General features: G+C 34.6%; 1 protein-coding gene and 1 pseudogene across 1 annotated transcript; one reads left to right on the forward strand and one right to left on the reverse strand.

The window, feature by feature from the left end:
* Positions 1-2,999: 2,999 nt before the first annotated feature.
* Positions 3,000-3,823, forward strand: LOC145574910 (protein CHLORORESPIRATORY REDUCTION 41, chloroplastic pseudogene; annotated as a pseudogene).
* A 285-nt stretch (positions 3,824-4,108) lies between these two features.
* LOC145574911 (pentatricopeptide repeat-containing protein At4g21880, mitochondrial-like) lies at positions 4,109-22,730 on the reverse strand. The gene is made up of 16 exons (XM_081632794.1): positions 22,282-22,730; positions 21,357-21,404; positions 19,057-19,692; positions 18,316-18,495; positions 16,054-16,118; positions 12,709-12,816; positions 12,426-12,539; positions 11,813-11,908; positions 11,616-11,714; positions 10,007-10,126; positions 8,995-9,099; positions 6,138-6,302; positions 5,914-6,041; positions 5,749-5,827; positions 5,386-5,603; positions 4,109-4,870 (listed from the first exon to the last, which is right to left on the reverse strand). Exons 1-16 carry the CDS (start codon positions 22,520-22,522, stop codon positions 4,702-4,704), a joined length of 2,571 nt encoding a protein of 856 aa, XP_081488920.1. The 5' UTR covers positions 22,523-22,730; the 3' UTR covers positions 4,109-4,701.
* Between the last annotated feature and the right edge of the window lie 2,245 nt (positions 22,731-24,975).

The raw sequence follows: 24,975 nt of genomic DNA on the forward strand, positions 1-24,975 counted from the left end.
TTAGGAAGTTTTTTTAGTTGATACGTTTTTTTTTGGGGTAAATTTTTTACCTTTTATTTACAAGCTACCCCACTTGTTTTTTCATTCTCTCTCACTATCTCTACTCTCCTTAATATATGTGTCTAAATCAAACGCGTCAACTAAATAGAAACGGAGGAAGTATTATTTAAGATATGTTTTCTCAACTTCTCACCACATCACTCCAAAACCCAATATCTCAATTCTCATTCACTCCCCTTTTTTCCCTTTTTTTCCCTTTTTGCCCTCCAAATAACTTCCACCTGTCTTTTTTCTAAAACAAAAAATAAAAAACCCTCCAAAAAACCTTCCACTATTTCCTAAGAACACACACTACCCCCAAAAAATTACCTACGTAGTATTTTATTATTTTACCCAATTTCTTTTTAAAAACACCAATATTACAATAATTGCACCTTTTTTTAATAATATCACCATCAAAGTTCCACTATTTTACTTTTTCAAAATTCTTCCAATTGTTTATTTATATTTTTTAAAATCAGTTAACTACCTTATTATAAATTCAATAACCATCGAAACAAAAAATATATACATAATGTTTTTTATGCGACAACACGATTTTTTTGCGACAAGCAGTGTGAGTGGAGTAACGCCCATAATATATTAATATTGACGGAGTAACCCCCTATAACACAAAACACATAACCCTTATAACACTGGTGATGACAACTATAACGCTGAACGGATAACCCCTATAACACTGACAAAGTAACTTCCATAATAGCTAGCTACACGGAGTATCCAGCCACATAAAAGAGTAAGTTACTATATCACAAATAACTTCACGTATTTAAAATATATTTTTGTTATTAGATCTTTGTAATATCTTTCTAAATAACAAGGTTGAGTAAAAAACAAAAAAAAAAAAAAAAAAAAGGTCAAAAAGAAGAAATACCTATAAAGAAGAAGAATGAGGAGAGAGAACATATGATTTCAAAAAAAAAATAAAAAAGGAAAATTCTACATGGTGGCCTCCAAGATTTAAATTTTCTACATGGAAGACGAACTTTTTTCTAATTCTCTTAGGTTGGGGGTTTTGGGAGTTCAAATTGTTCTGGTAAAAGAGGAGGCCTCTTGCGGTTGTGTGGTTGTTAGGGAAGGGAAATAGAGTGGCTGCGGTACGCTTGGGTTGGTCGGACGGCCAACGCGAGGGGGAGGGAGAGGTTTGGGGCGACGGCTGGGCTATGGCCTGTGGGGTTAGAGTTCCAGCGAAGTGGTGGTGGTCGGGTTTGTGATTGGTTTTTTTATTTTATTTTATTTTAATTTTATTGTTTATAAAATAATTTTTTCATAAAAAAAAATATCAAAGGTTAACCATTTTAATTTTAAAGGTTAGCCATGAAACCAAAAAAAGGGCACTATGGTTAATTTTTCAAAACTTGGGTGCCACTTAAGAGAGTCGGAAAAAAGTTTGTCTTCCATGTAGAAAAATTGAATCCTAGAGGCCACCATGTAGAATCCCAAAAAAAAAAGGAGAGAGAACATATGTTGGTGGATTTATGAATGCCAAAAATATTTAGAATAACTTTTGTATACATCCGGTGTACAGTAATTTATTGTACATCGTGGGTCACTTTTTATCAAATTTAGGGTCGCTTTTACAATTTTTTGGATAACTTTTATCAATAAAACATAAATGTTTCGTAACTTTATTTATGTTATGGTAACTTTAATTCATATTAGGGTAACCTTTGCTCATTTTAGGGGTAACTTTATAACGGATGTACAATATTTATTGTACATCCGATTTATTTAAATGTTATAAAAAATCAGTAAAAATTGAGGGTCATTTGGGGATTAATTAGGAGAATGAAGTTAAAATTGTAAAAAACCACTTACTATAAAGGGAAAATTTTTAACAATGAGACTTTAATTTTGATTTGCCAAAAGAGAAATAGTGGACTCTAATAAAAGGATGGAGGGAGTATTACTTTTTCTGTTCCTATTTTTAGGTTATTAATAATGTTTCCTTCTTTTGAGAGAAACTTTTCTCCCTAGAAAGAAAGGGATTCCAATCTCCTTCGAAAGATAAGAGTTTTTTTTACCTCATTCGAAAGATAAAGTGTATCTCCTCTTTTCGAGGGAGAAATTTCTTAGTTTTGAATCCATAAATTAGATCTAATGGCTTGTCATGAAATTATTTCGTTGGTAAAAAAGTTTCTCCCTCTGTTTTTTTTTTATTATTATTTGCATCACTTGCAAATGCGCGAAGTTTTAGGAGAATGAATTAATAATGTGAGTGGATGAATAATTTATTATGATAAAAGTAATGTGGGGACCATGAAAGTGAAAATATGTGAGAGTGTAGTGGGGACCATGAGAGAGAGAAATGATAAATTAATGTGAGTAGGGTTTAAAGTAAGAGAGAGAAATAATAAAAACGGAGGGAGTATTAAGTTTTCGAATACAGACAGATGTATTAGAAAGAAAACATCGTCACGGCTACAATGGATTGTTACATTGTCTCTCCAATAAGGTTGTATTTTCCAGCGATATAAGCGGGAGATGTTCCACAATGCAAGATCTACTCGACGATCGTATTTATGAAGGAAAATTATATATGATTCAATATCTTATGTACTCGGTATTTGTTACAATGAATCTCTATAGTAAATGTCGTATGACTTTTAATTAATGAAATATTTTGCTATTAAAAACAGAGGAATAGATGGAGTAACACATCTTTTGTGATATGCAGGTACTTATACGAAGATTTTTTGTGAATGAAGGTAGCATTACGTAATATATATTTAGAAGAATGAATATACACCCAGTTAATGCATCTTCTATGATACTACTACAATAGTATTCTGTTTTTAATAGCAAAAATTTCCCATAAAATTTAGAAGAATGAATACTAATACAATAGTATTGGTTAATTTGAAAACATATCAGTTTGCAATTAACCCTTGGCCCACAAATAAAAGCATTGGAGATGTACAAATAAACCTTATCTTAGCCAATTACTATTATGTTTTGGTGCATTTCAACAACAAACAATGGCTTCCTCCATTCTCCAATTTATCTCCCAAGCATCCACTCTTCATATAAACCTCTTTCACCACCCAAATCAAATTTCCCATAAAATTTCACAAACATCACCTTCATTCCCAATAATAAATCAGAAACTTCATTCATTTTCAATAAAATGCACTACAAACTCCTCACCATCACCACCTGAACCGGTAGCAGCCGATGACTTTCCAACACCAAGCCCAGAGAATGAGGCCACAACTCCTGCAGACAAGTTCCCCATTGAGAAGAGAAGACGGTCCGAGATAATCCGTGATCGAAAGGCTCGAAAAGAGCTCGTAAAACCGGAACCTCCCAACTTTGAGATAGGGTGGAAGAGGACCAAACCCATCGACCTAGAGAAGCCTACAGGATATGTGATCATGGATTTTTTGGACAAGTTTGAAGGGTTGTTGAGTCGAGAATTCGGGTCGACAGAGCTGCTGGCTAAGGCAGGAGATATAGTAGCAGAAAGAGCAAGAGAAGAAGCAGAAGACTTGAGAGATGAAGGCAAAGTTGAAGATAGGATGGTCACTGAACTTTTCAGAGTGTTGAAGTTAATGGAGATGGATTTGGCAATGGTTAAAGCTGCTGTTAAAGAAGAAACTCTTAATGAGAGGCTTGAACAAGCTAAGGCTAGGTGTAGGCAAGCTATTCTGGTTGCCAAATCTTTTTGATAATTGTTTCAATAGCTAGAAGAAATTTTGTAAATTGACAATTATAAAATACAGTTTGTCAGTTAAGTTACAGGAAATTGTTGCTCCGATTTTAATTTCCTTTGTTTTGGACAGTAGGTAATCTTAGGGAGTATATTGCATCTCGAGATTTTAAGTCAGAATATGAATTAGGCAAATATAGTAAGATGGAGATTTGAAGAGTTACATACTTACATGCCTGTTTCATACCCAAAAGGGTTGAGGACCTTTGAGGTGGTAGAACAGCGACATTGCTCTTCCCACCTAGGGTCCCTTGACCGAGCAATGGAACCTCGTTAGAATCACTCGCCAGGGGGGAGGGGGTGACCTGTACAGATTTATGCGAAGAATGTAACAAATGATAATTTTTACTGATCTCAATATGATGTTCCACTTGCCATATTGGCTTCAAGGTTACAAGACAGGAACGTTAGCTTGGTGACCAACTAAAGACCTATTTGGCTATTTCTGTATTTCATCATATGTTCATGATGATACCCCAAAAAATGAAATTGCACAAGTAGAAAACACTTCAATTATCCTATGTGTACCTTCTTCAGGATACTTGGACAGAAGCCAAGTTCACATTTTGGGGGCTTCAACAGAAAATAGTCCCAATCTACAAAATTACTGTAAGGATTAGTATGTATCATTTTCTGTGTGCAACTGTGACACCATTTGGAGGATGAATAATAGTATTAGTTCTCCACACAATTGAGGCAGCCTCAAGCTGGAGCTAACTCAAAATCTGGAACAGAGCTCTTCTCAATCAAATCAAGCCCTGGAACCTCTGTAAGACCAAACAGGACAATAAACGGCCTCGTGTTATCTTGACCAATCACTGAAATTTTGGTAACTTGAAATGAGATATTAACAAGCCACAGAGCTTGACCTCATGCTGTATTATTTCAATTGGACATTTTTTTATGATCCAATTCATCCCTCTATTCTTCCTCTATGTTTTCTTTTTCTTTTTCTTCTTTTTCTTCTCCTCTTTGGGCTTTCCATAAGTTATACGGCATGCATGGAGCACAGACCGAACATGGGGATCATCTTTTGGTATATTACTCAGAAATGCGGTGGCTGCTTCCATATCTCCTGCAGCTAGATATGCCTGGTACATCCTGTGTCAGTCAAACCATTCATTAGATGCATGATAAGCATAAAAACGTGTATAAAGCTAGTAAAACTGGGAACTCTATGTAAATAGTCTGTTAAGAATGGGGCAGGAAACTGTTCTACATAATTTTGCATGGCATCAGAAGGAATTATGTTGGGGCAGTTTGATCACTAATTGCCTTCTTGATACATGATAGTTCTACAAACACTGCTCAGTGATCATCACCATTTGCCTGTCTTTCTCACCTTCTTGAACTCATACCACCCTAAATGCGGCATGTAGAACATTTGGAATGGATCAATACCATATTTTGAGTGCAAAATGGGTTACACACTTGCACATTCTTCAAATAATCATTGGTGGAATTACACAAACATAATGCTCTTTATTTTATTTTATTTTTCTCAAAGTTGGACATTGGATGCATCTGATCCAAATTCAATTGGTATAAATATTAATGACAAATCAATACATAAATTGACAGAGCTCAGCAGTTCTCAGCAAAGTGGACAATGTTACCTTAAGTAACTTAAAATGTTGTAAGGTAGGCCAGTTATCTCATACTCCTTCCAAACCAAATGAGCTTTCAGTAAATCCTTTCCCTTGACACAAGCACTAAGGAGAAAATCCAGACATTTCCGTGAAGGGTGCAATTTCAGATCTTCCTTGATAGCTTTAAGCAAGCCTAGGCCAATCTTCAAATTGGGACTTTCCATGTCAGCAATTTGTGAAAATACCTGAATAAACATAAACAAGATTAATAACATCAGATAAACCCTAGGGTCTGGTGTTTATGTGATTGGTTTCACACTCTTTTCTAACAAAGTTTCTATAGGGCTAGACATTTTATTTTCAGCAAGATGATTATGGAGGAAGAAAGACCTCATCGAATATAACTTCTCTAGCAATATCATCATCCCGGAAATCATTTGAGAGTTTCTTTAGCAAATCAACAGCAGGCCTACGCAAGAGAAAAGGAATTTGGCCATTAATCACAAGTTTCCATGAGCTTGATCAGAGGAAGATAGTAATTCGGCATCAACTGACCTTAAAGCCTTGTTCCTAATACAGTATAAAATAACTCTGCAGCAACCATCAGTCCAATAGTATGGATCATTCAATTCCTCAAGTAGCTGTAGCAATAAATCCAACTTTCCTTTAGAATGCTGGCGTTCCTGCAATAGTATGCAAACAGTAAATTTTTAGATATAGTCAACACTTCAGAGGCCTTAAAACATCGTAACAAGAACCAAATAAATCTAAGAACTTACAATGAGGGCTATAACAGCCTTTGGCTCCAGAGAACAACCATTATGTTTCATTTCCTTGTAAATATCTAGGGCATCAGATATTTGGCCATGTAATGCGAGGGCCGAGATAAGAGAACTTTTGATTTCATTTAAGTACTTTACAGGTATTCCTTTGTCTAAAATAACCTGACACAATTAAGACAACGAGGAGTCAGCAAGTATAGTTAGTAAGAAGTTCAAGTCGCAGGAGAAAGTGATACAAAAGTGCTGAAATCCTTATCATTTGCTTGACAAGCAACAAGAAGACTCCATAACTCAAGTTTACATTTGAAAATCACAGAGAGAGAAACTGGTAGAATGAGATAAGAGTCACAAGAATCAAACCCTGCACACCCACAGGGATGATGAAAGAACACCATCCTTTTGCTCCTGAATATCAGCAGTGATTACCTATTGCCCAATATGAGACTGTCTAAACAACAATGGAATCCTATTCTTTCTTTAATTTTTGGGTCTCCAATCCTAAATTAGTTTCACCTATAGCAGAATTTTAGATAACCATTAATATAACAAACATGCCCTCAAATCCAAGAGCATCATGAAGACATGAATGACAAAATATACAGTGACATCTGACATGAACCAAATTATTACATAATCTGGCACGTTCTGATACCTGCTCAAGGAACCTTGCAGTATACTCTGGGAAGCCAGCCGCTGTAAAAAAATTACCAGCATAATGTATATTTCTTATTCATTTTTCTTCCAAATTACCCCAATGAGAAATATATATATATATATATAGGATCAAATGAGAAGTTCCTTAAAATGAGAAGAATGAGAAGGATTTTTTGTGCATAATTTTTGTACTAAATGTGCATATTTTTTGAACAAATGTGCAAAAAAAAATTTAACTCAAATTTGATGTGCATATTTTTTGAACAAATGTGCATAATTTTCGTTTTTCCAGAAAATTAAAAAATTTTATCAGTTTGAAACACAATTATGCGCATTCAATATAAAAAAAATGCACATTTAGTATAAAATATATGCACATTTGTTCCTTCTCATCATTCTCATTTTAAGTTCCTTCTCATTGGATCTCAACCCTATATATATATATATATATATATATATATATATATATATATATATATATATATATATATATATATATATATATATATATATATATATATGTACATACTACCTCCGGATCGTATTATATGCAACTTTGGAATTTTTTATATCTCACAAATAATACCCCAAAGTTGCATATAATGTGATCCGGAGGTAGTATATAGATTTAGGGTCAAATGAGAAGGGTCTTATAATGAGAAGGATGAGAAGGAATCTCATTCGTTCAAATAGAATGATTTAATGGCCCTCATTACATGCCTCATTAATGGAAAATATGTAAATAATATAAAAACTTCTTTTCCCCAATTCCTTTTCTCTTTCCCCTGTACCTCTCCTTCTCTTTCTGCCATATTAATTACTCTTTTCCATTTTTTTCTCCCAGTGGTTTAACAGAAGATTTAATAATATAAAAAAATTTCCCCAATTTCTCTATCTCTCTCTCTCTCTCTCTCTCTCTTCCCTCCCTGATCATATCTTTCAAATTTTCTATTTTCCATAGTTTTCTTTGTTGCAATTCTTGAACTTTTAATCTCTTAATTGTTAACTTATTTTGTGAACTCTAAATTTAGTGAGTAATTTCTTGTCCTTCTCTGTAATTAAACATAGGAAATGGATATGAAAGAAAGAAAGTTGGGAAAAAGCTTGATGGAGTAGAAATGTCTGCCGTGGAAAAGAGCAATAATGGGGGAAACTTGAAAAATAATTTGCATAATATTTAAGTTATTTGTGCATATTTTTTCAAGTAAATGTGCATAAATATGTAACTAATAAATGTGCATAAATTTTTAACTAAATGAGCGATAATTATATTTTAAAGCTAAATTTGCATATATTTTTTTATTAGTGTGCATATATTTTGTTCAAAACGTGCATAAATTTTGAGTCAAAGATGCATAATTATATAAATGAATTCAACACAAAGAAGAGGGAAAACAATGAAAAAAGGAAAGTGAAAAATGAATGTGCATAAATTTTGAGTCAAACATGCATAATTTTTAAGTCAAATAATGTGCATAATTTTTAGGAAAGAGAAAGAGAAACAAAAGAATGTATATGAATCTATAATCTATAGAACAGAGATGTCGGGGAGGAGAAAAAAAGTTTAAAAATATCATATAAAATCTGGAAAATAAAATGTGCATAATTTTCGAATTAATTGTGCAAATTTTTTAGACTAAATGTGCATAATTTTACAAAGATAAAATTTGATGGTTGGATTAAATGCATGGTCAAGATTCCTTTTCATTCTACTCATTTTAAGATCCTTCTCATTGGATCTCAACCCTATATATATGTGTGTGTGTGTGTGTGTGTGTGTGTGTGTGTGTGTGTGTGTGTGTGTGTATTGATTTGCTAAATACTTGGTTCTTATATCTCACCCTCAAGCTGTAGTCTCTATGTGCAAAAAAAATTATAAGCTAGCACCATAGCCGACTGCTAACATTTAATACTTAGATGTTCTGATGTTCCTAGGAGCACTCATACTAAATGTCCATATGTTCAGAGATCTCTCTAAAACAAACAGTAAAAAACTAATATTTAAAAATATGTAAGTACTAATATTCAAATACGTATCACTGCAAATAACATGCATTGACATTATTCTTAAGTATACAGAGCAATAGTCAGTTAATTAAAGGTTGACACCTACGTCAGGGAGTTCATGATTGCATATAACCAAAGTATATTACTTTGTATAAAATTAACAATAGAAGATCAAATTAAAGTATAAGTTTACCTCCTTGGCCTTCTGATATTGACCAGATGCAGCATATGCATTTATTAGTGCCATAAAAATATGCTTTGTAGCTTGAACACCAGTGCCCTTTAGCTGTTCATAATACTGTAGACAGAATAAATAGATAATGGTGAGCAAAATCAAAGTTCAGGCATACACAATAAGACAGGATAAGATTAATCATCTTGGCAAATGTTTTAAATTCTCCCTCCCCCGCTCCTGTCTGGAAGACTTGAATGTAGCAAATGCCCGTAAAATGGACAAGGACAGCAGATGAAAATATCACATTAGACAGTGAACTGTTACCATTACACAGAATACACACCTAGATCTAGATGCTCTTAATCGACAACTGTTTCTACTGAAGCTCCATAAGTCCCCACTGTTAGGTTTGACTAATGTAGATTTATATCAGACTAAATAAGTTAAGATAAATACAGATATATTCAGATAAATGTAGTCTAAATATGTTTTTTTATGACAAGATAAGCTTTTTTAGACAAAATAAGTTCACACAAGATAAGTTAGGACAATATAAGTTGAAAAGGCAGAGCCTAAGACTCAAGTATATGTCAAAACAGATTAAACTTAAAATCTATGCTCACATATACAGCTATTTTAAATATTAAAAGATGAAAACATGAATAAATAACGTTATATGGGACAGCGAGAGAAAAATACAAACACACACATATACAGGAGGAACATTGTGGGAGGATAGTTTGCCATCTCATCATGTCATATCTACAAATTCATGATAATAAAATTACATCGATTGAGGGAAAGATAATAATTTAACACAAATTCACATTTTAAACTACACAACACATAAGGCAAGACTAAATCTTTATTCAACATTCACATTTTAAACTACACAACACATAAGGCAACACTAAATCTTTATTCACCCATCATGCCAGATAGATCACAAAGCATAAAATAGCACAAAGCGGCCAAATTCTTTATGGTGATATGTGAGAAAATCAATTTTTGCACTACATAATGAGACAACCTTCATAATATCTTCTTCACTTGAGCAGTTGCTTATCAGATAGCCAAAAGTCTGAGAATCTGGTTTGACATCTGCATTTTTCATTTCTTTGAGGACCCTCAGCACACCATCCATGTTTTTCTGCAGAGACATAAAAGAGGGTTATTGGCTTATTGCTGACATCCTTCTGTAGTAGATGGACATCCATCATAAAAGTTGTAGCTCAACAACCAAAGAGAGATATAAATTCAAAGGAAAGAAGGTGAATTTGGTCAAGTGATGCATACAAAGAAATTACCATTCAGGAGAAGGGGGCTGGAAGATAAGTCACTTATAAGTCAAAGACAAATCAGATAATAGAGCACAAGCATCATTATTTCTACCTCCCCACAATACACTTATAGTCAAGACAACTCAAATTATTTCACTATCAGACCCTGGTATCTTCACCTTATTATTATTGAATAGACTTTTTTTTAAAAAAAAACAAAAACAAATCAAATGTTATCAAGTAAATATTGTTGGATTCGTCTCATATTTTATAATATTAACTACTTTCTCCACTACTTTTTAGTTGTTATGTTTGACTTTGGGCACAATTCACATAAGTTAATTTGACTTCTTTTCATGTGAGAGGAGGGGGGGGGGGGGGGGGGGGGAGGGGATCTTGTTAGATTTATCTCAATGTCATGATTTACAAGAAAAACAGAAAAACAAATTAGAAGATCGACTCGGCCTCCCTTAACTATGTAATGCATCTTATTCTATATGGATTATTCATAAAACCCTATTACTTGTGTCAAGCACTTGGGCATTCACACTTCATTTCATATGTATGTTACATTAATTCTTCTATTTACCGTAAACACTTATGTAAGACACTCTAAAAAGGGTACAAATTTCGCCAAATGGTTCAATTTTCACCCAAACACCTCAACATTATCTACATCCACACATTCTTGAAAGAAAGACTATCAAAGTAGAAGGAAGGAGAAAAGTAGCATATGTATTCACTGTTGGCCTAGAAATAAAAATAACAAGGTGTAGCAATCAGGTCAGCCTATATCATACACTACGTGTCCTTTAAATGCAAAGTGACATATAGGTCTTTTTTATCAAGATTGGAAATATGCTCCATCAGATGTCATGTTCTTACAAGTTACAGCCATGTCCAATATTGGGAAAAGGTCAACATGTCCGAAAATCTGAGCCTTGGCATGTTTTACATTAGATATCAACCCATATCCAACACTTGTAAGTATACCTACCTGCATACCAAGCAGACAGCAGTCTGGAACGTAGGCAACTAAAAAGGTCACAGAAGCAACTTGAAATAAAGGAATTTTGAAAAAAATATAAAGATATAAAATAGGTAAAATGAACACGGCCTAGATTGAAAGAATTCGGGTGTAATGAAACTAAGCTGAGATATCAACATAATAATCCAAACTCGTGCCCAAGCTACATATGCAGATAGAGCAAAAACAAACATTACTTTCTCCCATAATATTTTTCATGCCCACATTACATTACCTATACGCCAATTGCCAATCACAGTATAGTGGGAAAGCAAGCATGTAAAAGGGAGAAACGAGAGAGGGGGAGGGGGACCAAAGACTGGAAAATTCACCTCTCTGTAATAACCAGCCAATATAGCATTGTACATACTTGCTGAAGGAACTATCTTAATCTTTTCCAAATCCTTCAACACGGCATATGCATTATCAAACTGCAGAGAGCAGCAAAAGAGGAACTGGTAAATGAAGCAAAAGTAGACTGAAACAGAGAAATGAAAAATGGAGAATGGAGTGAATTTTAAAAACTCACATCTTTCATTCTAACATTCATGTTGATAATGCTTCTGATTGTCTCATTATTTGGCTTCATCTCATGACTACCGAGCATTGAATAGATCCGACGAACCTATTACAGAAACATTGACAGGAAAAAATACTTTCACATTCATGTACAAGATCAGGAATTAAAACCAGACGAAGTTATGCAGCATGTCAAATCCCGATAAGGCAATAAAATCTTTGGTGCAGCAACCACCCCATGGCCCATGCAAATGGCTCTGACCATCATGCACCAACAATTGCAGAGAATTGTACCCATTATACCTTTAATGATAAGACTTCATTAATGCTAAACGAATAAATAAAGCAATGGCTTTTAAGATACAATCATAGCAGTGCTTGAAATTACCAAAAATAGTCTCTAAAACCTACAGATGATCCTCCAAAAATTATAATGTTCTTCCACACATTTCACCATAAGGGTCAACAATCAAAATGATAAGGTCAGCAGCACAGAAACCACTCTGTACTACAACAACATCATTACCAGATCCAACCATTACATTACTTCACATAAACTTAGCAATGAATTAAATGAAATGACCATAGCTGGCATAAAAACTACAGCTTGAAAGAAAGCATACCAATATAAATTCACAGCTCTCCTCACAAGCATGACATATGGCATTGAGTGCTCCCGTGGATAAAGATAAACCTGCTTCACACACCTCATCAACTAAATCCAAAGCCAAATGGACCTATAATTATTTTTCAGGGAAGAAAGGCAGGAAATCAGACAAGCTGATTTTATAATACAATGCTCAATGGAGATAAACAAGGGATTGAGAAAAGGCAAAAGTATACAATTGCAGCAGGACAAAATTACTATAAGAAGTACCATCTCAGTACTCTATGGTTTGCGCGTACCTTAGTGGAGTCAAGACAATATTTAATGAGATTCTCATATGATCCGGGCAAAAGTGCAAGATCCATTTTTCCATGCATCTCTTTGAATTTCAGAATAACATCCTCAACCTTTAAAGAGAAACATTAGGCATCTTAGAAAGAAGTCAAATCAGTATATATTCAATCTTAGCATTTAAGGATCAATAACAGCAATCACTTTAAGGTTAAAAGCCATGAGTTTTCATCTTTATGGAGGAATTTAAGAGCACAGCTATCACCATCAAAGATTAGGACTCATATTCTCTACATTGTATATGAGGATAAGTTGTCATAACACAACAAATTAAGCTACATAATACATTAAGTCTCAATTAAGGATGATATTTTAATGTCAAAGTAGTTTTCATGCCACATAGGCTAAGATAATGAAAAAAGTAAGCAGCCTTTGCCCATACAGAGACCGTAGAGAGCATGATCTTCTAGTTGAAGTGTTTGTCTATATGAAGTTAAAAAAGTCCTGGCATTACTCTCCATCTAAAAGCCCCTCACTCCCACATATGACCAGTAATATATTCGGCATTCACAGCTCTTTTATCATTGATCCTTGTTATATGTGAATAGAACATTAGGTAAGGGACAAGCAGAGGGAAAAGGTGAAAGCGTTGGGCTGGAGAAATATAAAAAAAGTTCATGTGATGGAGGAAAAAAAAAAAGTTTACTTGATGTATAAGTAAGAAATTTATTTTGGGGCAGCCCAAAAAGAAACATGTGAAATATATTTAGGAACAGATGGAGAATTCAAAAGCACACAGTGCATGCAAGATACAATGCAACCCTCCTACCTAGCGATGTGTGTGTGTGTGTGTGAGAGAGAGAGAGGAGAGTGTGTGTGTGTGTGTGTGTGTGAGAGAGAGAGAGAGAGAGAGAATAAATTTCTAGCTATCTCAAAGGCCCAATTGTACCCAACTAGCACAACTTTGCATCTCCAAGTGAGAGAGAGAGAGAGAGAGAGAATAAATTTCTAGCTATCTCAAAGGCCCAATTGTACCCAACTAGCACAGCTTTGCATCTCCAGCCTTGCCACCAACCTTCAAAGGAAACTTTATCTTTGTCCTATGTGCAGCCCACATATCTCACTGGGGCATGATCAAAAAAGCTCCAAGTAGAGCAAGCTTTTTCCTGCATTACCAACCAATATCCTCCATAAAAACTTAGCAACATCCAACTGAAGGAAGAGAATATTTCCACGATATTTCTATCAAGAATAAATAACCAAATAACCAGTAATTTTTCATGCCAACAAGCAGCCTATAAAACTGGATTTTGAAGAACATCCACCCAAAACAATGGCTTTCACCTTTTGCAGAACTATTACTTCCAAACTTGAAACAATTTGGGTAAGAAGTAAAAAGTGGGAAATAGAAAATTCTAGAGGAAAAGGCACAAGATGAATAAGGAATTTTAGAATGAAGAATATCAAGCAGAGCAACATTTTTCTTAAACTCATCTCAAAGGAAAACAGTATCTTCTCAAGCTACACTCTAAAAAAAACTTGAATAAGGTGCCCATGTGTGTAGTAAGAAAAGAAAAAAGTGTGAACAGCTTCTTCTAATCAAAGGGATAAGAATCATAAGACCACATACATCTTTATTTCCATGCAGAATAAACCCCCTCCCCACTCCCTCCCCCCCCCCCCCAAATTCCAAAACCCTTAAAACAGATGAGAGCCTCATGAAAACAGAGTTTGGCAATGGTGTGGTATGCACAAAAGCACAGACATAGACATTCTAAGGAAAGGGCATAATAGGGAAAGTTCTGTAACAATTTGGGTTTCACCTTGATCTGTGTGTGCCAATTAAAAGTACTGGAAATTCCCATATTAAAGTTTGAGCATTCGAAAGTAGTTGATCTCCTCACCATCAGGTAATAGTGAGGTCAGGTGTAAAACACAAGTTATCTTCAAATAATCAACAATCTCAAATGGATGACTGTTGCAAAAGAGATACTTCAGCCCAGTGGACAACTTAAAATATAATTAAGGTTTATTTTTAATATGACAGGTCAGGAGGTTTTAAGGTAGAAGCTCAAGTTTAAAACTTGAAAGCCAAAATGACCTACTAATACAGAAGCAGATTTTAGCCTCAAAATTTAATAGGGAACATTGACAAAAACACACAAAATTCCTATGATAACACACATGAAATAAAGCCTGAATAAATCAAAACCTAGTAATGGCAGATAGCCACCAAACCCGTTTTGTAGTTGGCCCAAGGCTCCAGACAACAGGTGGCCTTTTTATTTAACAACAGGGATTTAATAATGCAAATTAAAGTTAAGGATGGACAACATTGATGATGGAAGCTAACATTGAAAATCCACAGAGCTAATGGCAGGTAGCCACTTTAATGTTGGTTGGCCCGAGGCCCCAAACAAGCAAAATTTAGATCTACACCCTGTCCCGTGATGTGCTCCCAAAAGCACATACAGTGTAAAATAAAAGAGCATATCCCATGTTCACTCATCAACTTAAGATAAAAAATAACATATAGTAAAAAGCATGGAAGTATTAGATATAGGACAATAGGAGAGCCATCCCCAAAAGCTAGCTCAATAAATCCTTTCTTTCTCTCAGGCCTTTCAACAAACAGTTTGAAGGCACTCGAGCTTCAAGAACTTGCTTTAATGGCGGGCAAGATAGAATTAAGCAAAAGGTGGTTATGGCTCTGATACCAAGGACTCAAGTCCCATACCTTGCAATGGACAGTCCTATAACAGTATTATGAAACAAAATTAACAAGGGAGCATCATGCATATCACGCAGATAGGTGTTAGAGGTAGACTCCAAGAATGATGGGAGGCAGCACTAAAATCCAAAAAAGTGATCACAAGAGATGCTCGAAATCCAAAAGGAAGTTTTTCTTCAGTAATCACTAAACACCATCAGCAAATAGCAAGAAAATCAAAGCTTTCTATTTGAAGGTAATGAAAAACTGTTACTTCGACACCCTCATTTACCTCAAAAATTGAGTGTCATATCGTGTCGTGTCCGACACGACACTCTACTTGGATACTTCATTTTTAACTAAAAACTAGATTTTTTTTTCTACAAAATGGCTGAGTCCGATACTTGGACACTCGTATCCAAGTAGACACTTAATCTGTATCCGAATTGAAAAGAAAAGAACAAAAAAAACTTTAGAAAAAAGTGGTTTAACTATGCTTTTTCTACCTGTGCAAATAGTAAAAAGTCGTCCTTGACTATCAGTATCAGAATAGAAGAGGTCACTAAATACACAAAATTTTACAAAATTGCCCAACGAACGGACCCAAAGGAAATTACCAGTAAATTCATGAGAAGTTCCTCACCGCTGTATTTTTTAAGCTAGACGCATAGGAGAAGATCAAATTTGAAATACTTTGGGCCTTATGACCTGCAAGGAAAAAAAATTATATAAACATGACAAAACAGAACACACTCTACAGAGTCTACACAAAATAAACAGCTCTAGCAGTGATTTTTTATTAATTAGACAAGTGTTTAACTGATAAAAGATGAAAGGAAGACACAACTTAATAGTCAGGAAAGCTAGCATCTGAATAAAATTCCAACAGTTGTGAAGCTGAACAACAATAAAGTGCCATAAACCACAATATCAGCAGATTTTCTACGATACTAATACATATGTAATCTAGCATACATAGTTCTCTAAATTCACAGATGCAATATCAACAGTCCATAATTTGTTAATAGTAGCATGGTACTATGGCATAACTAGTTCACAAAATGTTGCAAAGGAACTGCCAGAACTCATAGCATAAAAGAAAGAAAAATGTCACTACCAACAGAACTCATTTCTATCTATACTTGGTAAAATCACAAACCTTGAGGGACAAGTGTCATCATTTTTTACTTAAATTTCATCTTTTGTAACTACTGCTTCCTCCGTTTTTTAATACTCGCAATACTTCCCTAAAATAGAAATGTCACGATACTTGCAACATACTATAATTGGAAAGTTTTTTAAAGTAAAAGTTGTACTATTACACCTTATTTAAAGCTTATGGCCCACTTAATTATACTCCTAACAATTTCTCAACCACATCTTAAGTGTGCTAAATCATGTGATACCCACTTTTCTTAAGTACTGTAAAAAAGTGTGTGTTGCAAGTATTAAAAAACAAAGGAAGTATATTTTATTAAAAATATCAAATTCATCCAAAAACCCTTCATCATTCCCATTCATGAGCTATCCTCCAACCTTTCTAATATCAATTCCCTTATGACCTTACTTTCCACTTTATTTCACAAAAACACTTTTTTTTCTCCCCTCTTCATTTAACCTTGAATTCTAATTCAACCCTAAAAGCTTCTCCCCTTCTCCTGGAGCCTTATATTATCCTCAGTTTATAGATTTCCTTTCCCTTTCTAAATTCACATTAAAGGACAATAAACAATCAGACAATTTAATTGAGGGAGCAAATTGAGCAATAATGAAAAAAATATATGGACAGGAATCTCAAGAGGTAAGATTACAAAATAAATTTTAATTCCTTGGTAATTATGAAGTTATGCTCCTGATTCTCTGTATAAATTTAGTGTTCAAATATCCATCAAGTCATTAAATTCTAAAACCAAAAAAAAATTGAGCAGCTAAATTCTCTTTGTTCTTTCAGAGCAAACAAAGCTGCTTTCTTAATCAACATCCCCGCAAATATAACTCCACGTAAAGTTGCTTTTACAAGTGCAACAAGGAACATACAGAGGTAGTTATGTGCTTAGCATGCTTAATTTTTCACCCCAGAAAATATATCTAAGTTGTTTAATCTGTTTATAAATTTCAAAGACTAAATGAGAGAAAAGAAGGAAGGAACCAGTAGAGCATGACATGATGATTAAGGATAAGCAAGTGAAGGTAATGACTACGGACCATTGCATTTTATTACCCATTATTAACCTTGAGGCTTGAATATGGTATATGTGCACCTTTTGGATGACAAAATTACATTGCAGGAGCCTTAAGACAACATAAGATAAAGGAACAAGCTTGCGAAAGATTTGAGGTTGCAAAAAAAAAAAAAAAAAAAAAAAAAAAATCAGAGGCAAATTATATTGATCTCCACTTTCGTTTGTTCTATCAGGGGAAAAAAATTAATGTCGCTTGACCTTTTGTAATTATTTATTTCCCAAACGATGTTAAGAAAAAAAACAATGTATCATGGAATTCAAACTCAGCTGTTATGTAACAAATTTTGGATTCGTCATTCCGCGAAATCCTTTTACGTAAAGCAGCGACAAAAAAACACCGCCTTCTCCCCACATCATTTGTTATGTAACAGTGACTCGACACATTAAAAATTGACCAAACAATGATTCCATGATACAGGAAGGCATTGGACCAAACAGTAATAGGAAAATCACTCTGAGTTCGTGCTGAAAGCAGGCAGCCATTAGCCCAAACAGTAATAAAAAACAACTCAGTTTTAATTCAATGATTGAAACTTAATCCCCCTTCCCCCCTAAACACACAACAAACCTACATGAAGACTATACTAGAGAGTTCTTAAGTAAATGAATAACAGAACAAACGAAAGACCAAAAAATCATTCCACTAGGAGTCTAGAACATACCACAATCTTTCAATACCAAGACAAACAATTCCGCAAAAGCTTCCAATGATAATCGCCCCAGAGATCTGAAAATACAAGCTACATTATCCAATGATGAAACTCTGGTTATGTCTATGACATCTAGCAAGTGAAGAAGCTCCTCCTTCTTATCTCTTTCACACAGTGCCAACAAATAATTTTCTGCAGCACAGGGCAATATAATACAATTAGAACCACAGAGAAAGTCTAGATATCTTGTTAGTAAAAAGAGTTTCAAAATGAAAAAGTCATCACTCTGAGTTCTTGCTTAAAAACAGGCAGCCATTGGCACAAACAGTAATAGATTAATCATTAAGACCAAATCACTGAAGACGATAGTACATCCTTTCAATCAGCAAATAAAAATTAAATATAAACTACAATCATGTAACTTCATATGTCAAATAACAAAAAGATCCTCTCCATTAGGTGACAAGTAAGAATAACTTGCATAATTCTATAATACAACTTCCTACAGTAAAGGCAATAAATAGACCTCATAGAGGGTGTATTAGGAATTTATGATTCAATTCAACAAAGTCAAGCAAGAAAGTTGACAGCTGTCACATCCAAATGCAGGTAGGCAGTAGGGTTTTTTTCAAAAAAAAAAAAAAATATATATATATATATATAATAAAAATCAGATTGGAGATAAATGAAAGAAGCCAAAACCAGTGAAAGTAATAAACAATGCCATGAAATATTTTAAGGAAAGATGCTCACCATGCAATTCAGACCCCATTTCACTCTCACCAGAAGCAATTTGCTGGCAAAACTCATGAATCTTTTCTTCATTATTCATCTCAATCCAAAAAAGCATCTCATAGTAGCCTAATCGTGGATGTAAACTAGGATCTTCATCTTTGATGATCTCAAGAAGAATTAAAAATTGGTCATCCATATGCATGTCAATCAGAAACATTAAGAATGGGCCAAATGCATCCTCTTCTATCGGAAAACCCCGTTCCTTCATTAATTGAAGCAGCCGGTATGCCTCCAAAATCTGTTCTATCTGGAGTTTCTCATCTTTGAGACTTCTAGCTGTCTCTATGCAACCTTTAATGAAAGCATTATACTCTTTCAAACCTGTCCCTCGGCCTAATTTATATAACACGTGAAAAGTTGAACCTGATCCCACTTTATCCAAGCACATATTAACCAACTTATCAAAACGCAGCTTTTGAGTGTTCTTAAAGACCCATTTATTCTTTCGATCACGAGATAACTCTTTACGACGTAGTGGCGTGCTGCTATTAAACAATTCGGAAAACCAACGCACATCAGAATCATCTTCCAATGATGTGTCATCATTAGCCGCTTCAGAATCAGATGGGTCATCAAACTCCCAATCATCGATACCTAATAAATGAGGCATCACAAAAGATGTCTTTATAAAAGTAAACCAAAATCCACTTTTTTCTCTTAAGTTAGATGGTGAGACTGGGGAAGGGTTAAAACAGTAATCATTATTAAGGCCATTGGGTACACGAGATGGAGGGGTCCACATTAGACAAGGGTCACAAATTCACAATTAAGATTTAGAGACCATACATTTCTCAAATCAAAAGAAAGCCACTTCTGCCACTATCACTAAGCACAGTACATGCTGATATTGGGCAGATGATCAATCTTTAACACAAAATCTCTCTAAGATTTATGGTAGAGTTTCAGGCTTTCAGCATAAAAAGAGCAAATAAAAAAAAATAAAATAAAAAAAAAAAAAGCATAGTTGTAGACTTGTGGTTTCCATTGCAGTGACAGTAAATAGTGTTGCAGTAGCGCCATATAAGCTAATTCACACTTAAAGGATATCATGGTATTTATATTTCAAGAATTTGAACAATTCCGCTTCATAAGTATAATTCAAGAAATTTGAATGTATTAAATAGATTATATTTGAAGTCTTGAACATGTAGAGTTAGCATCTTTTTTATTTTGTAACACGCAAGCAATAAATCTGTTAGGACTCAACATGAATAGCTTTTATTATAAAGGAATCTAAATATTATCAACGACTCAATGCACATAACAGCTCTATGAATTACAGCAATGCTGCAACTTAGGGTCTAACGAATATGGCGGTATATCTTGTAAAACACATGTTACAGAATGGCTGATCACGAGAAGGGTTTTCCTTACCTTTACAAAAATAATAGTAAACCACAAAAAATTATTGTAGAGTGAAAGACGCATAGGTGAGCAACCAAACTTCACAACACTTGTAGAAAAACAATAAGTAGAAATATTAAAGTACTAGTTCTTGATCAACTTTAAGCCTAGATGTGAATATATAATGTAATGGTACTAACTTGTCTATTTCTCTAAGGTATCAATGTTTTGCATATATTTATGGCAAAATTGACTGATTCACAATTACCTTTAAAAAAAATTGGGTTTTTCTAAGCTATGCCCCTAAGGTAGTCGAGTTTCTAAGGTGTACCCATGCTTTTTCAAATTTCTAAGTTGTGCCCCTCAACTCACTACTATTAATGAATGGTACCCTCCTTGGGATTTCCACATCACCTAAAATTAACTATAAATTTAATAATAAAATGATAAAAGGTAAGAAAATGATAGGAGAAAGAAATCTTAGCCACCGCAACCCTAATAACGAAAATTAAAGCCAAAAAATCACACTCTCAATTAACTTTTAAACAACTAATAAGGCTACATTTTAGTATTGAAAGCAGTTGAAGGGCACGGCTTAGAAACTTGAAAAAGTATGGGTACACCTTAGAAACTCGACTATCTTAGGGGTATAGCTTAGAAAAACCCAAAAAAAATTGGCAAACAAGTCAAGCCATGATATAAACATCATATGGGCATCACATATTCACATCAACTCTAAACCCATGAAACTGGAATAGTTTCTGAAATTAACAATTCTTTAATATGCTAAAATCGCTAATAAACTGAACGGCTGGTCGGCTGCTAATAGCCACATTGAAGACCTAGTAAAGACAGTAACTCAGTAACAAAAGAGCACTAATTATATCACAATCGGGCATTGAGTAAAAACATACCACACAATATAGAAGAAATGTCCTGCGTTACTTCCTTAGCTGAATCCCCTGAACAATACAAAACAAGACCTGGATTAATACAAACAAGATACACACCTTATTTGAAAGCAGTCTAGACTAACTCATCATAGCTTCTGCCAACTTCATACAAGAAAGCCATCCATTGCATGTTTCAGTCTTTCATGCGACCATCAAATATCACGCAAATAAACCAAGCAGGCTTAGTTCCACACATCAACCCTTCCACAAAGTATAATACAAAAACTATGTTACTCAGATTCTTTATTCTCGCCTTAAACACCCGTGCCAGATACTTGACATTGACAAATGCATATGGCTACTTAAAGTTTAAACTCTTAATTTTCACCCAAAACAAGCAAAACTTCCACAAATTAATCAAGTCCAACACATGAAGTCATGAATACATATCCATGACATTCACTAGATTGGCAACGAGGCCGAAACAATGCTTGCAGGTTTCAAACCTAAGTCGAGTTACCAATTGTACAAGCCTTGCAACGATACAATCATAATTTAGAAATAACAATGCCTAAACAACACGCCTTGTCGCCGCATTATATTTCCCTCCTCATGTCCAATAAATTAACCTTTTTACCATTTTATCAATCCTAGTTCATCATATAAAAATATCATGAACTGGTAGCAACATTAAACAGTATTAAGAGTACATTACAATCATAATCCATACATTTCAGTAAACCTAAAATAAAAAATATTACATAACATCACATTTAGAAATGCATAATAAAATTACAACACATTATATAAACATCAACAACTCAATTAAACTTACAATAATAACATTAATTACCATATAAAATGACATAAACTTCACAAATATAAGTTAAAATTTCTTTATATAAAAAACACAATTTCTAACAAGTAGAGGAGAGAGAAAAAGAACCTTCAGCAGCAGTATCTTCGACAACGGTGGCCGGAATATTCTGGATGCGAGGCTGCTTGCGCAAAGACGATTTTGCCCCCGAAGAAGAAGGAGTAAGAGTAGGAGGAGAAGAGCGTAATTTCTTCTTGGAGGAAGAAACGACGGCGTTTCCGACGACGGCAGCGGCGGAGGAGGGAGAAGACTCGACTTTAGCGACGGAGCGGAAGAGGGAGCTGAGATTCTTTACTTTGATGCGGGGCATTTCCGTCCTTTCACCACCTTCTTTGGTCGTGGTGGTGCTGTTGTTGGTTTCAGGCACACTGAAATGGTGGCCGTTTTTATTTATTTTGAAGGGGGGTTTTAAGGAGGTTTTATTTTAAATTATTTTTTTGTGGCTTTGTTATTGTTATGTTTATTTTGGGATAGTTTGAGATTGAAGATGATGGTATTGGGCATTTGGGCAAGGCTTGGCTAATTTGGGCAAAAGGTTTGGTATTGGATGGGCTTAGGAAACCAACTTTTAAGACAACAAAACTTGAAAAAGAAATGATGGATGATCAACTTATATACACCTTTTCTGTTCTATTTTATGTGGTGAATAATACTCGTGTGGCATAAAATATACAATAGGGCTTCGGTAAAATAAACGGATTGTTTATGACACAATAAAACACAAACATCAATATGAGGTATAATTACGATTTAATGGTTTTAATGCGAGGCATTTTCGACCTTTCACCACCTTCTTTGATGGTGGTGGTGCTGTTGTTGGTTTCAAGCACACTGAAAGCCTGAAATGGTGGTCGTTTTTATTTCTTTTGAAGGGGGTTTTAAGTAGGTTTTTATTTTCTCAAGTACTAAAGGGTTCTTTGGTTTATTAGGAAAGTGAAAATTCTCATGAAATTACATGGGAATTCATGAAATTTATTTGGTTAAAAATGGAGGAAGTAAATTCCCATAGGAATTGTAACTTACCAAGAGGGGATTGGGTAAGTTAATTCCAATGTTTCGAGGGAAGTCAAAATTCCCAAGAATTGGCATTGCCCCCATTTTTACTTTTTTATGTCAACCAAACAATAAGTCCAAAATGAAATTCATGGGAAGTTTGAATGCCCACAAAAAATTAAGCCAACCAAACAACACCTAAGGGTTTGTTCTCTTTAGCTTATTTTCAGTTCAATTCGGTTCAATTTAGTTCCTAATTTCTCTGTTCAATTCAGTAAATTAGAACAAGCCCTAAGAGCTTGTTCACTTGTTCAATTCAATTCCAATCAGTTCAGTTCAATTAAGTTCATTTCAGTTCAGTTTCTAATTTCCTTCTCTCATAAAATATTCATTTAAGCTCTATTCAATACAGTCCAGTTCAGCTCCAATCACTTCAGTTCAGCTCAGTTCAGTAAATGTGAACAGGCCCTAAATACAGTACAAAATAACCTAAATGCAGAAATTAATTAATGATACAAAAATAATAAAAAAAAGGTTGAAATACCCTTTTCCAAAATGAAAAACTAATTCTCCATTTCACCGGGCTTTCATTTTTTTACATTTTTCCTTTTGCAATTCATTTCATTCGCTATTTTTTTCCATTTCATGCACCATTTTAGTCGCCATTTTTTTAAAAATTCATTTCATTTCACCATTTCCCTCAAAATTCTTCAATCTGAGCCCTACAGATGAATAAGGGCTTGTTCTGATTGACTGAACTGAGCTGAACTGAACTAAACTGAATTTATTGGAGCTGAACTGAACTGAACTGAACTAAACTAAATTGAATATTTTATGAAAGAAGGGAATTAAGAACTAAACTGAACTGAACTGAACTTATTGGAACTGAACTGAACTGACCTGAATTGAAATAAGCTGAAGAGAACAGGCCCTAAGTTGTTCACCGTCGGCTATGATTTCTGAGGGGTACTATTTACCCCTGACTATGATTTCCGGGGGGGTATCGTTTACCCTCGGAAATCTTATTCGAGGGGTAATAGAGACCCCCGGAAATCGTATCTGGGGGGTGTTGGAGACCCCCGAAAATCTTAGTCGGGGGTACTATTGACCCCCGAAAACACAACCGGCACCGTGATACATGCCCCTGGATAAAAAGTTCTATTTAAGAAGGAAATTTTATTCTGTTTGATTGTTCATCTATAACTTAGATTTTGCGGGAAAAAAAAATTTACATCACATAATTTTCATATCTAAAAAAATCGTTGTAGTACTATTGATCAGAATTTTCAACAGTCCATACTTCTTTTTTTTCTTCTCTTTTTTCTTGGCCGGTTGCTCAGATCGAACCTCCTGCCTCATCTTTGTTTTATCAATCTTGGTTAATGAGCATTTCTCAATTGAATGGATTTAGGCCTTCACCTTATGGAAGACTTCTTGAAGTGTACTTACCCCCTTCCTCACAGTATCAAACTTAAACCGAGTGCTCCACAATCCTTTGATGAAATTATCAAAGGTCACTTCATTTGAGATGTCGGCCGGTATCTGGAGCTTTTCCAGGTTGAACCTTTGAACATAAGACCTCAAGCTCTCGTCTTTGCCCTGTTAAATTTTGCAGAGGTGCATGCTTGTTTTCCTGGCCAGCTTATTCGTGAGAAAATTATGGGAAAATAACACGCTTAACTCAGTGAAATTCTTAATGCAATGAGCCGACAATCCATCAAACCAAGTTTGGTCTATGCCCTTCAAAGTGACCGAGAAGTAGTTGCACCA

The sequence above is a fragment of the Chenopodium album genome, chromosome 13 (genome assembly GCF_948465745.1).
Source record: "Chenopodium album chromosome 13, dcCheAlbu1.1, whole genome shotgun sequence".
Lineage (NCBI taxonomy): Eukaryota > Viridiplantae > Streptophyta > Magnoliopsida > Caryophyllales > Amaranthaceae > Chenopodium > Chenopodium album.

Excerpts from the sequence above, each read along its gene's own strand:
- LOC145574911 (XM_081632794.1), bottom strand. The coding sequence starts at position 22,522 with ATGCCCCGCATCAAAGTAAAGAATCTCAGCTCCCTCTTCCGCTCCGTC. Across the intron at positions 12,540-12,708 it reads ATTGTCTTGACTCCACTAAG|GTCCATTTGGCTTTGGATTT; the intron begins GTACGCGCAAAC and ends AAATAATTATAG. Across the intron at positions 6,042-6,137 it reads AGGCTGTTATAGCCCTCATT|GAACGCCAGCATTCTAAAGG; the intron begins GTAAGTTCTTAG and ends ATACTATTGCAG.